Raw genomic sequence first — 16,333 nt, 5'->3', positions numbered from 1 at the left:
CAGCATAACATTATGATTACACATTGGAGAGTTTACATACTTCATGGCACGCATTGTAACAGTTGAACAACTTGGATACAGTAAAGTGATAAGGTAGATAGTATAGCCCTACTTCATCCCTGGGTAAAGTGTATACATTCTTGTTTTGATCGAAATTGACAGACAGACCATCTGCTCCAAATCGTATACATGCGTGAAAGATGTAAAGTGAGCAGATGATTGTATATTTTTGCTTACAGGTGATGTGTATTTTCAGTGCTCACCTCCTTGCTTTGATGTAATAATCTTCAGATTCAACGAAAATATCAATATAAACACTTGCAACCCCAGAGTCTTTCTCAATGTAACAGCATGTATCCATACAGTAACTTCCTGGTTTACCTTATCTCGACGTTGGTGGTGCATTTTCGAAACGAAGCATGTGTGTGACCAGATGATCTATCGATTAATTACGCAAATTGCTCACTAATATTCATGGAATTTTTACCAAAACCTAATCAGTTCTTGCCATCACTTAACAAAACACATGTGCCAAATTTTGTTTGAATTAAGCCAGTCGTTTTGGAGAAAACAATGACACAGAAAGACACACACACACACACACACACACACACACACACACACACACACACATACACACACAGACTTTACCCACTGATACATCTCTTCCTTACTGAAGAAAAAACACTGCCAATGTCGTTGTAGCACAACTGTACACTTTTTAAAAATGTTTATCCATATGCTAGTCCATGCTAACAATAGGTGTTCATTTGCTGAATATAGTTGCCTAACCAACCATGTTGCTATCTTTGCGATATATGTGATCATTTGGCTGTTGCTATGTGTGTTGTCTTGTAGGCACATTTAAATACTTTTGTTGAATGTTTATTCAATTGTCTATTAATCCCTTTCGTTATCTTTGTGAAATAAGCGACCGTTTGGCTGTTGCTATGGGCGTGATCATGGTTGCTTGGGATATTTACATTCATTTTTTAAATGTTTACTCCCTTGCCTACCAGAAGATGTTGTTATTTAACCAAAATATACTGCCATTTGGTTGTTGCTAAATAAAGGCATGGTCATTGTTGCTAGGGCCAATTTTGTCAACATGTTTTGAAGGAAATCTGCAGAACAACACTTTCAGAAACATCTCACCAAGTTTCAGACTCATTGACAAAGTACTTTTTGAGATATAAGTTTTTGACCAAAAATGAACATTTTTACACCTAATTTACATATCACTCATGGAATCATTGTATGCTTAATATTTCTTCGTCCATACATCCCTAAATGCATTCCCATTCAATTTCAGCCCAATCTGCTCAGCGGTTTTGGAATTATAGATTTTTGACCAATAAGATACATTTATAGCCCTAATTTGCATACCACTAATGGGACCATCATATCATGAACATTTCTTAGTAAAAGCACCCTGAAGAATGTTTCCCCCAAATTTCAGCCCAATCTGCCCAGTAGTTTTTTAATTTAAGTTTGTTTGTTTTTTTACCAAAAATCACATTTTTTACCCAAATCACAATCCGGTGGTAAGATCATTTTGATTTGATCAATTTCACAACTAGACACCCAAGGTAATGGACCCACCAAATATCATGGCAATTGGTTCAGTGGTTTTTTACTTTAAATTGTTTACACACACACACACACACACACACACACACACAGATGCTGGGCGACGCCTATAGCACTACTGAACCTCAGTTTAGTTGTGCTAATAATGAACCCAAACTCTTTCAACAAAATGGCAAAAATGGCCACAATTACCAAGACTATGCTCCATATTAAAGTCAATGACATAAAGACATTAAAAATAGTTACATAATAACACATGATAGCAAGGGCAATACCATGATTTTTTGTTGTTAAAATCAATTTTAAATATAAAATGTCAATGCAGGTATCACTGCATTGCATGTGAGCAAAAGTGAGTGTGTGTGTGTGTGTGTGTGTGTGTGTGTGTGTGTGTGTCACACTCCTGGTGTGATGTGAGTCCAGATCCCTTTCAAATACGAGAGAATGGGACAACAATGAATTGCTGTAAACAACTGTGTGCACAAACATGTTTGCCATCATCTCTTAAACTTATTTCTTTGATGATGGTTGTATACACAAACCAGTACACATCCCTCACAATAAACACAATAATACTTCAATGTTCACGTTTGAACTGTTTTATTGGTGCAAAACCTAAACTGAAGTAATTGAAATAACATCATGTGAAAAGAAACAACAAATAACTTTGTAAGAAGCAGTCAGACATCATGAAGTCACTGCTTACATTGCAAAACTTGAAATCATAACTGTCTAACAACTAACAAAGCATTACTAGTAGTATCTTGCAAATAGCATGCGTTGCTATAACGATGGAGCAGTGATTTAATTTTACCTTAATAATATTTAACTTATCTGACGAATTTTGCACCAAAATGATTCAGCATGAAAATGGAATCACTTTCACTTACATATACTGAATAAATACAGGTAATAAAGGCAGACTGATTTAATTAAATAGGTGTGAATCAATGAAAGTTATGTGGCTGTAAGAATACTATTACCACAGTGTTTATGTCTGCCAACAGTCAAGTGTGTGGAAATTGGTCTTTCTGCTTAAGCTTTTGGGCACCATTGTTAATGTCAAATCTACACTAGGTGTAACTGGAACAATTTTTGAAACTGTTGTATTACATATAATGACTTACTCATGGTACCATACACCATAAGGGAATATTGAATCACTTGTGAGTAAACATACTTGTGTAGCTGTATACATAATATGGTGCAACAAATTCAGTCAAGTTGATTTTGGGGTCCACATCCTAAAATCAGTGCTCCTCAGCACAATGTCATTACATGATCATGATTTCAACCTGACACGGTACAACTTGTGAATAAGCTGACCCTCATTAATATCTCTACAATGTCTAATTATTGGTATTTTAACAATCTTCAGTGAATATATTGTTGGTTGTCTGATCAAATATTGAAGATTGTTTATTTTGTAAATTGGGTATTTATGGGCAATAAAATAAATAATAAAAATTCCTTAGGTAGTTTTTTTTTTTTTTTTCTCTCCAAGATTTGGTTTTGTGAAAAAAGTATAAAACATAATATTATTTCGGATTCAAGGAAAAGTAGTAAATATATAATATATAATTGTAAAACAGTGATTATGGTTGTGTCAAATATTTGATATAATAATTTTATCTATAATTGTACCCTTTGTAATTATAGCCATTCCTAATTAATTCATCAGACATGATGGAAGACTTCATAATTATGATATTTTTTCTCAAAATTGTCAAATTTTATGATCTCATTACTATTCCTTAGTAATCACCAAATGAAGGTCTTTTTAAAGTGACCATATGGACGAGGATTAGGTAATTACTTCGGATTTTTAATTTATTAAACAATTTTATCATGGCTTCCTACTTGAAAAATCAATATGAAACAACATTGACAAAGTCTGTGTCTGTAACTCCCGCCATACATTGCAAAAAGCTAAAATATGTGTAAAATGTTTATTAGTGTATCTACAACAACAAACACTTTATGATTTCTTATAAATCTATTGCAATTAATTGAGTTACAAACAAGGACTTGGTATATGTTGTTTCACATTAATTTTTTTCAAGTAGGAAGCCATGATAAAATTGTTTTACAAATTAAGAATCCAAAATAAATACCCCAATCCTCATCCATATGACCACTTCACATTTTAAGAACATGGTGATATGTTTTTAACATTTTGTGGGATATTACAGAAAGTTAAATTAACCAGAATTTAATCATCTTTTCTCATGATTGTAAATTAAAATCCAAAACTTATAGTACTCTGTTTAGTCAATCGGTGCTATCTATGTATTTTCCCACATTTCTTTTCTCTTTTGTCATGATTCGTTTTAATGCACTAAAAATAAATAAGCTTATACTGTGAACAGGTGGGTTTATTTTGGCTCTAATCTTATTTCAATTCACTTAGCTGAAACTGACTTCGCAACAAATGTTTGAAAATGTAACACCAACTACAAATGTATAGGTAACAAAAGGTGGAATTATTTACTAAGATGCAAATACCTGCATTAACTTACAAAATAAATGTGGCTATAAACTACAAAATGAAGTACATTACAACCTACATCATATTTTATCCACCGCAATAATGTGGAGCTAAAACCTGAAAAATTTCACTTTACTGCTAAAAATTTTGAGTGTCAAAATAATTAGTTAATAATTAGTGTTCACAATAATTAGTAAAATAATCAAAATAACGAAGTCATAGATTTGGTTGTAAATTTCATAAATATACAGCACTGTATAAGAATCGTTACAAATAAATTCTTTGTTCCGTACACTACGTGAAAAATTGTTACTTAAAATTTTCAAACACAAACTAAAAGTCAACAGAATGAACTACTATTCATAACACGTGACCTTACAAACATATGGTCCTAATAATGGGTTACAGATGCCTGGAAGTTTGTATTGCCTACCATCTCTGTTCAATGACAGTAACAATTTTCAAGTTTGTGTTTGGTACAAAAGTTTACTTTAATATAGCGGTTTACTAACACAGATGAATTTTCAGTAATTGATGTTGTTGAGTAAATGACAAAAGCACCTAAAGATAATGGAAAGCAAGTATATCTGTATCCTTGGTGAAAAAGTATCTCACAATATCTTAAGTCTTGGCTACCCAGACTCTCGCTGTTGGGGCTAATTTCTAACAAAAGTTTTTTTTTTTAAATTATACCATGATTTCTGTTACATATTTAGACTTAAAGAAAATGAAAATTCAGAATCATTTTTGTCCTATTAGTAACTGTCACAGATCTCGACAGCAGCCATGTTGCTCCTTACAATAGACAGCGTTGTAATATTCCAGACTCTTGCTACGTAGGTGTAGCCCTCAACAATGAGACATGAGTAACCGAGACTGACAATATCTATTTTAGTTAAAACCGAGTGTAATCATGTGCTGAAAATCATTCATTACAACTTGACAAACGTATCTTTACACAGGGTCGAATTAATAAAACTACCAAACATGTTCAGATACATCAAAATATTTTTGTTAATGTAGTGAATCTATGACTAAAGTCTGTGAAATTTAACTTTCTGATAGTCGGCGGTTTTATATCAGATAACGGTGATGAGAATGAGTTGGTTTGGAGTTGTTGCCTTGAATTCACCCATGTTGATGGAAGATGTGTCGTGCTCTTGGTAATGTCTGTAATATTAGTGGTAAGTGCACATTTCTTGCGTAATGTTGGAAGAATTGTAACATCCGTGGTATGCAGTCTAACATCGGTCATGTTTGACATCAGTGAAGTCAGTGCATATGTCGAGAGTTGTGACAGTACATGAGTTACGGCGATTATGATGTTCGCAAGTACCATGACGATATTATACTGTATGTGGAGTAAGGTAGTCAGGAAATCTTCCAGTGGGACGACTATCAGGATATCCTGAACAGTGAAGGCACTTTTGTTGACGAGCTGTCGATGGTCCAACATTAGATGGCAGTTGTTGTTCAGTATAGCGTGTCCAGTTCCAGTGTAACGGATTGTTGAAAGGCATACAGACTCTAGTACAGGTTGCATTGGTATTACGGCTATATCCAGAATGACATCAGGAGCTGTAGTTATGGCACTTTGAGAAATCAGCACTGAACTTCCAAGAATCGCCATGGTACACATGCCATATATAAGAACACACATACCAGCAATCTGAATATCAAACAGATAAAAGACATCTTTGGAATTAAGGATCACATTTTGAAGTGTGAAGGTAAGAAAAGGAGGAACATTGTAATCAGATAAAATAAAGACTTTCTTGATAAGACTCGACATTCTTGGACTCTTTAACTTCTAAATCTATCTTTGAATTGTTGCAAAAGTGCATTACTAATAAATGACTCATTACAAAACAATACATAACATAGCACTCTGTAGTTTTTAAGTCTGGTACACAGTCAAATGACAGCACAGCTCAGCTCACCCTCCATCATACATGTACTTATATTTCAATCTTTTTCAATCACCGCAAACGTCACAGTAAGCAACATCTTTTGTTATACAATTGTTTTGTTACGGGTGGTAAGCAGGTAAAATGTACCTGAGTCCCAAGTCATTTTACCAGGGTTCCCTACCATTGTTTTTTGTTAAGGGTGGTAAGCAGGTAAAATCTACCTGAGTCCCCAGTCATTTTACCAAGGTTCCCTACCAGTGTTTTTTTAAGTGCGATAAGCAGGTAAATCTACCTGAGTTCTCAGTTATTTTACCGGAGTTTCCTACCAGTGCTTTGTTAAGGGTAGTAAACAGGTAAATGTACCTGAGTTCCCCTGTCATTTTAAGTACAATGCAAACTGCCAGGTTTACCATATTACCCTTTCTGTTATACTAGCATCCCCAACCCCAGCACAAACATTGCACAGCCAAGCATGCAATATTTTCATGCTCAAAACCTGATGTCGAACATCTCACACCGATACAAATCTGTACTGCTGATAAGATTTGCACTTACTTTTATCAGCAACTAGATTTGTTTAGTAAATATCTTTTCATTACCTGTACAGTTTGAGTGATGACACTTATACAAATATTATGGATTGTCTCTTCATCCAGTAACACTGATAGGTCTGTATAGGTAAACCATCCTCTCTTACTGCCTTCTTTAAACGCTATCCTACAGAAATAATAACGAGATAAGACCATACATTATTAAGATATAAATGCAACGTTCAAATCACACTGATAAACACTATCCTTCATGGATAATAACACTACAAGACCAGACAGTCTAAAGATATTACATGCAATGTTCAAATCACACTGATAAGCACTACCCTAAAGAAATAATAAAGAGATACCGGGGGTACTACCAGACATTGTTAAGATAATACATGCAATGTTCAAATCATATTAATAAATGCTATCCTACATGGATAGTAACAAGTTAAGAATAGACATTCTGAATATATTACATGCAAATTGCAATGTTCTCATCATCCTAACAGCATCCTAAAAATGAAACAATTCATCGATGCTATTCTCCTTGATCAATTTCTTTCAAATTACGTCCCATATGAATGTCATTTATAATGTAGGGAACATGGACATATACATCATTTAAAACCCTTGAAAGACGACAAGCCACACAGGCTGAAAAGGCATACATAATATAATTTATATAATTTATATATAGCCTTGTAATGGATAGTGCAAGTCAAACAACACTCTGTATGATATTTACAAATGAAAAATGACAAATGTATTTATAATGCACCAGTCGCTGTAAATGCAACATAAAAACCAGTAACCCATATACCACTAAAACAATCTAGGTATGCCGATCTAGCATCGGGAAGAGTTATATAGAAGTGCATGTAGAGTTACGTTCATTGGGAAATTTGCGTGTGGTTATTTCAAACTGTGATTACTACTTGCTGAAGTATGTGTGCTTGTCTAAGGATCAAACATCAATTCCATAAAGTAACAATATATTGACATATGTGTTAAAGGTCTGTACCGCTTATATAATTGTTAACCTTAAAGGGATATGGCCTGCAACTTGTGATATTTTTTCGTCATTTTGTCTCCACAATAAATATTACTTGTATTTGTCTAACAACCAGCAGTCACTAGCAAAACTCCCACGATATAAACTGCTGTGATAATGTAGTCTAATATAATTGAATAAAATGATGTCATTTTATTCATACAGTATGAGAATACAGTATTCACAGCAATTTATCTGGCGAGAGTTTTGCCAGTGACTAGTCATTAAACAAGTGACAGAGAAGGGTAAATTATAAGTAACCTTTTATTTGGAAACAAAAATAATGAAAAATACTTACAAGTTGCAGACCATGTGCCTTTAAAGTGGCACACGCTGAGTTCATAAGCTTTCTACTCAAATGAAAATACTTACATAATAACCCCGATTAAACAATCTAAAATTATTTTAATATCAATGCATGCTTTCTATAACATTAAGATGGTCTTTTTGTGTTGTTAAAACAGTTGACTGCATAGTAAGGATTTCTTGAACATTTCTGATACATATGATAAATTACGTCATTGGATTGTTTAGGAATTATATCTTGATACAGGTTTGAGTTCAATTAATTGCAAGAGGTAGCTAAGTGTGCACCATTAAGTACAATACTGCGAGTAACTTATAAATATGCAGCATAAACTATGCAGCTTGTGCTCCTTTAACACACAACTACAAAGTATACATAGTACCATTAACAGTAAAATAAACGTCAAATTCAGCTACTTCGCAGGATAAGACCGTTTGATGTAAGTTTAAAATGTAAGTAATCTCTCAAGTTACACTCTTACCTGGTTTCAATTCGATGTAAAAATATAAAGAAATCGATTGGTTTGACAAATAAATTCCAATTCTGTTGAGAAATGTCAAGTAAAACATTGTGTTATTATATTATACACGTACTTCAACTTTGGAGAAGACAATTCTGATATTAATTTTGTTGACCTAGCCTAACATATATACATGAAATACATCATCCATGGCAGTATGAATGCTAAGGTTACAGGTTTTTTGCCAAAGAATTCAAAAAGCTTTCTATTTTTTATCAGTAAAAATTTGTTCAATCATAAAAAATGTTTATATTAAGACACCATATTGGCTATATCAGTACAAAGCTAAGAGCTCTAAAGAGTAAATTTTCAAATACATATTATTTATGAATAACTTTACATAATTAACATATATGTGCGTTAAAACTAGAACTATGACTTACAATAGCACTTAGGAAGTCCCTTTCCATTTCGTTAACAGTATCAACATCAAGACCAGCTGAAAACAACAATATTAATTATATGAATAAATTATGGAATAATATCATCAAAACAGTACATTTTCTTTCCTTTCACTGTTAGACATTTATCAGCTGCCGACATATACCCATAGAAATGCCGCTTTATGCATGATTGACAGAGTGTATCCTTTGCATACTGTACACAGAGCGGAAATTATTTCTGCAGAAAAAAACTTTTGTCTATATTCAGCTAAATGAAATCCAGCACAGAAATGAATTCACGGTATGTAGAGAGATAATGTGACTGTCAGCTTACCGGCATCTGCCCATTCATCATTGTACATTTCTTCCTCTTCACCTTCATCATATAAATATTTGGAAGCCAGCATCTGATATAAGGAAAAGAATCACAGCATATACAGGTAACTGAATATTGCGGTATTCTCCCTGTTGAAACTAACAAAGGTTTTAAAACCGTTTCTAATTTCATAGCATCTTCTCAATAATATGAAAATCATACCTAAACTGATTAATTTCATCGCAAAATTGATACTACAAAAGCTACAAACAATATTGTCCCATTCCTTCGAGCAAGTGCAGGTGTTAATAATCACTGAGACACTGAACCAGACTCCAAAATCAATCTAAGTGGATCTTACAACTGCAGACATCAGATTGTTGATGAACGGAATCTGCTACAAACAGGGAAAGTAAACAAATAAATTGGATTAATAACACTTGGCTCAGCGTGTTGGAACAGCAGAGACTTGTATTACATTCCATTGTTTGATAAGAACAGTTTTAAGGCCTCTATATATATATACATGAATTGCCAGGGGAACTGGAAATTTGCTTGTGAACATGAACTACTATGCAAAGTGGCCATATAAAACTTTTCTTATCAAATGATAGAATGTAATACAAGTTTCTGTTTCTGTACTTCCAACATGCTGTGCCAAGTTTTATTAATCCAATAAATTTGTTTACTTTCCCTCTTTGTAACAGTTCCATCTGTCCAGTCTGATGTTGGCAGTTGTAAGAAAAATGGAACCACTTGAAGTTTGAATGCCTCATAGTTTTAATTCCCCATTCAGTGTTTTTAGTATCAATTTTAGTATCCACCAGACTGTGCCAACCAACCTGTCACAAGCACACTGATTATGCCAGATATGGATGGATGGGAAATTATCATGTAATCTTACCATAGTCACAAGAAATAAATCGGCAGAGGACACAGTCTTCAAGTATTCAGGGTTGGTATGTTTTAGTCTGTCTATGTACATCATGGAAACCATGAATGCACATGGTGATAAGGAAGACTTCCTGCAAGACAGAATTCAATAAATAAATAAGAGTTGAGCATTGTTTTTACATAGATAAACATCTCACACTTGGACTAAATAACTTTTAAAGTGAAACACACTTCATTACTTCATAACTACATGTATCATGTATGTAACCATTCTTAATATCTAAGCAGTATACACCTGATCCTTTATTGGTGAAGCCTTCAAAAACGAAAAAGACAACTTACCGGGAGACTTTGGCTGCAAAGTGTTTGTCAACTTTCTTACATGGCATAGGTGAAGCATTCTGGAACACTTCAATAGCAATATCTGAAAACATAAAATAAAATATATTAAATAACAATATATATTTTTTGTATCATAACATATAGGACATGTGTAAAATAGTGGTCCACCAGTGATTGACATTCCAAATCTGGTTCATGTTAGTGGGTTTATGCAGTGTTCTGCCCAGGATATAATGCAAGGGCGGTGGTAATTTGCATATTCACTGAAATATAAATAACATGGTAATTTGCATATTGGTTTGCATAATGATCTGCATATGATATGCAGTGTCTTCAACACTGGAACAAACATGTTTACTTAAACACATACACACATGTACATTTGGATCAGCCATTGCTTTTCATGTGAAAGTATTATTATAATGATGTCAAAGATTACTAAAGCTCAAGGACGGTAGAACATTTTTGAAGCACAGTAGAACCTGCCAAGCATGGTGGCCTAGGTGGCAAGGAAGGTGTTTACACCATGCTTTCTCAGTCTTTACATGTAGTAGGGAGAACACTGGGTCTAACACTATCTCAGGTCAAATACATGTACTTCCAGTTCATATATTATAACTCAGTCACTAAGGGGCAAGATCAATAGTTCAATGTAGGATAAATATCTAAATTCTTGTAGTTGGGCCTCAGACCCCACGCCACCCTTTTAACTTGGTTGCTAAATTGATAACTTTCAAACAGCACAATCAATATCGAATCAGTTAGTATGTAGTACAATGAATACAAAGCTAGTATGTAGACAGTCAAATGCTCTTTTATTGACACTATAATGTATGTTAGTGCCTTGCATTTATAATCTAACTTTGGTAACATACACAGCTTTGCAAATCTCACTCTATGTGTGTGAAGCCCATAGGAATAGCAATAACCAGAATTGTGGTAAAAGTGTGATTTCAAACTTCCGGCTGAGGTTATTTCTATGGGCTTCATCCATATACAATGAGATTCACAATAGGTGTGTTACAGGTACAGGTACATGTACATCACCAGAAGTGTATTTACATTTTGTCAAAATGTACTTTGAGCAGATTTTGTAGCTGCAAAAAGAACTCCATTGAACCATTTGTTAATGTACATGTAATACTTTTAGTTTTATACTGCACATCTTCCTCCCTGAACAAAGTAACGGGGACATCAACTGTTTTGTAATTTCTGAGCATATTCTCTTGATATATGTAACATATTGAAATTCATATTCCTAACTACTGTACTGTACTGTGCTTCATTTGATGCAAAAGTGGAATCACAACACTCACAAGACCCTGGATGTTCCCTTTCTGGTCTATGAATGGCAATTACAGAAGGTGTTCGCGGTCTCTCTGAGCCATTCTTGTGAAATACCGTAAATGTAGGAAAATCCTTGCTATACATACCAGTAACAGGAAGTGATGGTTTGTCTGTATTAGGATCAGCACCATAATATAATGTCTTCCTTAGACGTTTTGTTAGTTCCACATGACAAGGAGAATCCTGTATGAACAAGAAAATAAACTGCTATTCAGTGTGCCATCTTAGCCAATTTGACGCACCACTTACGCACACAATTTCTAGTGACGCACCAAAATTTTGTGTTCCCCTATCTCTCAATATGTGGTGACTGACATTTTGACCCACATCAACAAAATTTGGCTTCATTAGATGGCAGTGACTGCTGGTATTACATACATATAGTATGTGTCATTGTTAAGACTCATGAAGATAGAAAGTTAAACTAAAGTAGGCAAAATTAAATCGACTTTCCCAGGCAATTTACCAGGGTTTTTGTTAAAAGTAGTGTTTAATTGTACCACAGTTCACCTGTGAAAATCATATTATTTTTGTATGAGGAACCATAGACAGTGGAGTTCTCCTCCAATGTCTATGGTGGAACTGTAAGAGATAAGTATTGTCAGTTTGGGTACTACACCATGAAGCAAAAATTAATTACTTGTTTGACGGTATTCTTGCTCAGGTATACCGTACCACGCATGCATGGGTATGTAGCCTTGTTTATACTAAAGTACAGCGGGGAAATATGGTAAAACTCAATTTTCAAACGATTTTCAAAACCTTTATAATTTTCATGGGGAACCTGGTAAAACATGTGTCTAACACAGGAAGAGAGTCCTACCCTCCATGATTTTGGGACCTCGACAAAAACACTGCCAATGTACTATACTATCCATATACGAGTAACAATGTCACAATCGCGAGTACCAGGGAGGTAGAAACACAGCACAGCTGAGTTACACTGTCACTGTAACCTTTTTGTGGTCCCCACCCCTACCATCCTACATCGATTTTGTTCATACTTGGCATCAGGGTCATGTATATGCTTTCGTCACTGACACGATGGCCCACTATGACCACACAGGATGAAACAATATGGTAGGCATGTGTAATCGGTCGGAACGCATCACATACAAGTTACAACTCTAAAGTCAAGGACTGCGATCACAGATCGAGATCATAACATTCCATCGTTCCTCCCTTTTATAATAACCGTACTCTGTTGCTTATGTTGTCGTCAAACTTATTGGCACCTACCTCATAATTATCTAGATCACCGTCGGGAAACCCAAGCATGTTGAAAGATCGTGAAAACTCCATGGTTACGTTCGTATTAATGTCGATTTCACAACATCCCGTGTTCTTCCCCGTGATCGATGAAGGGTGTACGGACGTAACAGTCATAAACACGCGAGAATAGAACGATCGAGACTCTGAAGTCTCGTTTAAAAGGAATTTCCTTGAGAGGACGTTAGAGGGCACTGCTTGTCTGGCGGAATTTCACCCAATTCACCCTGACATAGCAATAGATCAGTGATTGTCGAATGTTCTGAATAGTACATGAATATTTGAGAATATCACCAGAAAATATAGAAATGGTTTCCGATGTTTAACAAATATAAGTATTAAGATCTTTCTTCGTCATTCGTCAATTCCTTGTGATTTCTCAAGATTTTTGAGAGATTCGGAAATAAATTGTATTTATAGATATACATGTACATATTATGTTGAAATGACATCCATGTAAGTTTATCATAGTAAATTTTCTAATTGATTTAAATTTGCAATTTCTTTGTACACATCTAAATATAATTTGCATTATATTATTTACACAGTAAGTTTGTTGTTAACGTTATTGTTGTTTCTGCTGCTGAAACGGTTATTTTTGTTGTTGTTGTTGTTTTTTTGTTTTTTTTGTTTTTTTGATAACTTACCTTGATATATTATCTGAAGGTCGAGCTGAGTGTGAAAGTTCATTCAAAAGTTCATTTAATGTTTCAATTGTAATATCATGAGGTATCCTGAGTTCAGAATCACTGTAGATGTCGTGTACGTTTGTTCGTTTCCCATAACAGGCAAATATTTATAGATGATCCTATAGCATGTAAGGTATATAAGCCTCTCCCACCCTTGCTAGCTCCTCGACTACTAAATACTCCCCTAATACAATGGGAAGATCACTTGGGATCGTTTCAGAACCTCCAAAACTTTGCTTGATTTTTTGATGATCCATGGAAACGAGTCATTTTCCATTTTCATTTTTTAAATTGTACTTAGACATGTATTTTTTTTCGAAAGTCCTTGGGAGAGATTTGAACCACGTACGACTGGTCAACCCAGCTGTATAACTGGGGACCTGGTAGGATAGATGTTGCAATATATAAAGGCTGCAATGGATTGTATGCTCCTCAGGGAGTTGAGGAAGTATATAGGGCCGTTGTGTCGGTATAGATCCGTGCCAGGGGTACTAAATGTAAAGCGCTTTAAGCACAAAGTGGGAAAGCTATAAAAACCAACATTGTTATGTATTCCGTGTTTCTTTTGTCCTTTTACCCAAGAAACAGGTCGAAAATATGCTGAAACTAGGAAACGGTATGACGACTTTTTAAATATATATATCAGGAATTATGCAACATGTGCATTTGCTCAATGAGTAGTTTATTTACAAATCACTACCAGGATATGAACAATAAAAATTTTTTTTTTGCAAATTTTTATTTTTATTTTTACCAATTCATTAACTTACAAACAGTTGGTATTTTTTCAAGTATGAAAACCTAGTAAAACTGTTTATGTATTAAAAATAAATACCAATTTCCCATCCATTGACATGGCTATTACAATATTCCGTATGATTTTTTCCATCATATTATTTTTTGTCGTTTGTTGATATTTTTGCTATTTTGTTGTTGTTGTTGTTGTCGTTGTTGTTGTTGTTGTTGTTGTTGTTGTTGTTGTTGTGAAAAAAGTTGGAATGCATCTCTTCAGATCTTATAGGAATGGTGTCAAATAAAATAGATTTATTTGCTGCTTCTTCACTAAATTTTGCTGAACCATAGTACGTATAGTTGAACAAGCCATAACATACCATAACAGTTACAGTGAAGATGCCGACGATGACGACGGTGAAGCAAATGGTGACGATGATCTTGAGGACGACGATAGTGACGAAAACGGCGATAGTGATGACGATGATGATGATAATAACAGCAATGATGATGATGATGATGATGATGATGATGATGATGATGATGATGATGATGATGATGATGATGACGATGATGACGATGATGACGACGACGACGACGACGACGACGACGACGACGACGATTGTGATCTATATATTCTTAAATCCTTTTTGCAAAATGATTGTTCAGCTTTAGACGACCCTAGGCTGTATTCACAACAGCTTGATGCCTTCCTACAGCAAGACACATAGTTCCGATCGGTCACTAGGAAACCATTGGCTGCCACGGTGTCATCACTGCGATGAAAGCACTTTCTTCTAGCCGAAGTATCTCTTTTCGGGCTATTATTATCTTGCCCTCGGCAAGTATATCGGCCAATATGTTTTTCTTGTGCGTTGTCAAATGGAAAACTACCAGTCGATAAGTTTGTACGGGATGTTTCGTTTACGTGAGCTGTATGTAATATTGATGAGGGTAACTGATTCTTCGGAAAGCTCGAAATACCAGATATCGTCGGTGATGGCGCTAAAGTTTCTGTAACCGAGTTGTCAGACGATAACGATAGATCGGCATTTAATGTTTCTTCGTTTTTTTCGAAATCGCAGCTAGAAATTAATTTAGAGGTGTCGCTCGAAGATGTGGTTAAAGTTCCCTGAACGTTATTCAAGTGTCCACGTCCATGGTCAAGACCACACCTAGTTGTAATGTTGCTGTCCATAGGTTGATATGGCCTGAGAAAGAGCAAGTCTTCAGAACTTGACGATGGTGTTGAGAGCACCAATGAATGTGATGAATGTCTGGGTGTTCCGAGGAGGGATCGTTCCTGGTTGCAAACCAGACTATATTTCTTCACGTCTACCGACGAGGATTGGTCATAGTCCGACACCAAACCCTCTGTCACCCCGTCACCATCCTCGTCAAACAAATCATCGAACATGAAAGGAGCATACTCACTAAAATATCGAGTCAAGTCCATCTTGCAAAGTGATTAAACGCGAGTGTTTTTTTTCCAAATTCAATGATAACACAAAGTTGTGCAAGTGTACATCAAACAGATAAACTTACACATAGAGGAAAACAATGTGCGTATTTTCCAAAAACAGTATTTTCGAATGTTATAACGAGATAATTTGCATATAGAACTGAGAGTAACAATTCGCGTGCTCGCATTGTAGAGCGCCATCATCGTTAGAGGTGGGAACATACCGTATTCAGAATATGTTATGTGCACTTCTACATTGAGTATTGGGATCTATCGCACTTTGTTAACACAGGTCTGCTTCTTCGAGAAGAACACTTAAACTTATTTCATCCTTAAGTTAATTGTCTATGTCTAGAAAGCCCCCCCCCCTCCCTCAAAAAGAATCATTATCACTGATTATGTTATTTCGGGTAACCACTCTAAATTAAATGTATCACTTTTGCCGGGCAAATTTTCGCTCAGTATACGTATACCCCTCCATTGTCTATGCTTTT

At 35.0% G+C, this 16,333-nt stretch overlaps 1 protein-coding gene across 1 annotated transcript; it reads right to left on the bottom strand.

Moving 5' to 3' along the window:
• Positions 1 to 2,180: 2,180 nt before the first annotated feature.
• On the bottom strand, positions 2,181 to 13,060 carry LOC144450710 (protein CNPPD1-like). The gene is made up of 9 exons (XM_078141378.1): positions 12,927 to 13,060; positions 11,774 to 11,870; positions 10,341 to 10,422; positions 10,009 to 10,129; positions 9,123 to 9,195; positions 8,789 to 8,844; positions 8,367 to 8,428; positions 6,588 to 6,705; positions 2,181 to 5,747 (listed from the first exon to the last, which is right to left on the bottom strand). The coding sequence occupies exons 1-9, from the start codon at positions 12,987 to 12,989 to the stop codon at positions 5,079 to 5,081; spliced, it is 1,341 nt and encodes a 446-aa protein (XP_077997504.1). The 5' UTR covers positions 12,990 to 13,060; the 3' UTR covers positions 2,181 to 5,078.
• Between the last annotated feature and the right edge of the window lie 3,273 nt (positions 13,061 to 16,333).

This window comes from Glandiceps talaboti, chromosome 20, assembly GCF_964340395.1.
Source record: "Glandiceps talaboti chromosome 20, keGlaTala1.1, whole genome shotgun sequence".
NCBI classification, from domain to species: Eukaryota; Metazoa; Hemichordata; class Enteropneusta; family Spengelidae; genus Glandiceps; species Glandiceps talaboti.
Note: the sequence above shows the minus strand (reverse complement) of the source record. Positions and strands in the feature narration are given on the sequence as shown.

Bases quoted from the DNA above. Each gene is read 5' to 3' on its own strand.
- LOC144450710 (XM_078141378.1), bottom strand. From the start codon at position 12,989: ATGGAGTTTTCACGATCTTTCAACATGCTTGGGTTTCCCGACGGTGAT. The intron at 10,130-10,340 runs GTAAGTTGTCTT...TCTGTCTTGCAG, and splicing joins TTTGCAGCCAAAGTCTCCCG to GAAGTCTTCCTTATCACCAT. The intron at 9,196-10,008 runs GTAAGATTACAT...TCCTTATATCAG, and splicing joins ATTTATTTCTTGTGACTATG to ATGCTGGCTTCCAAATATTT.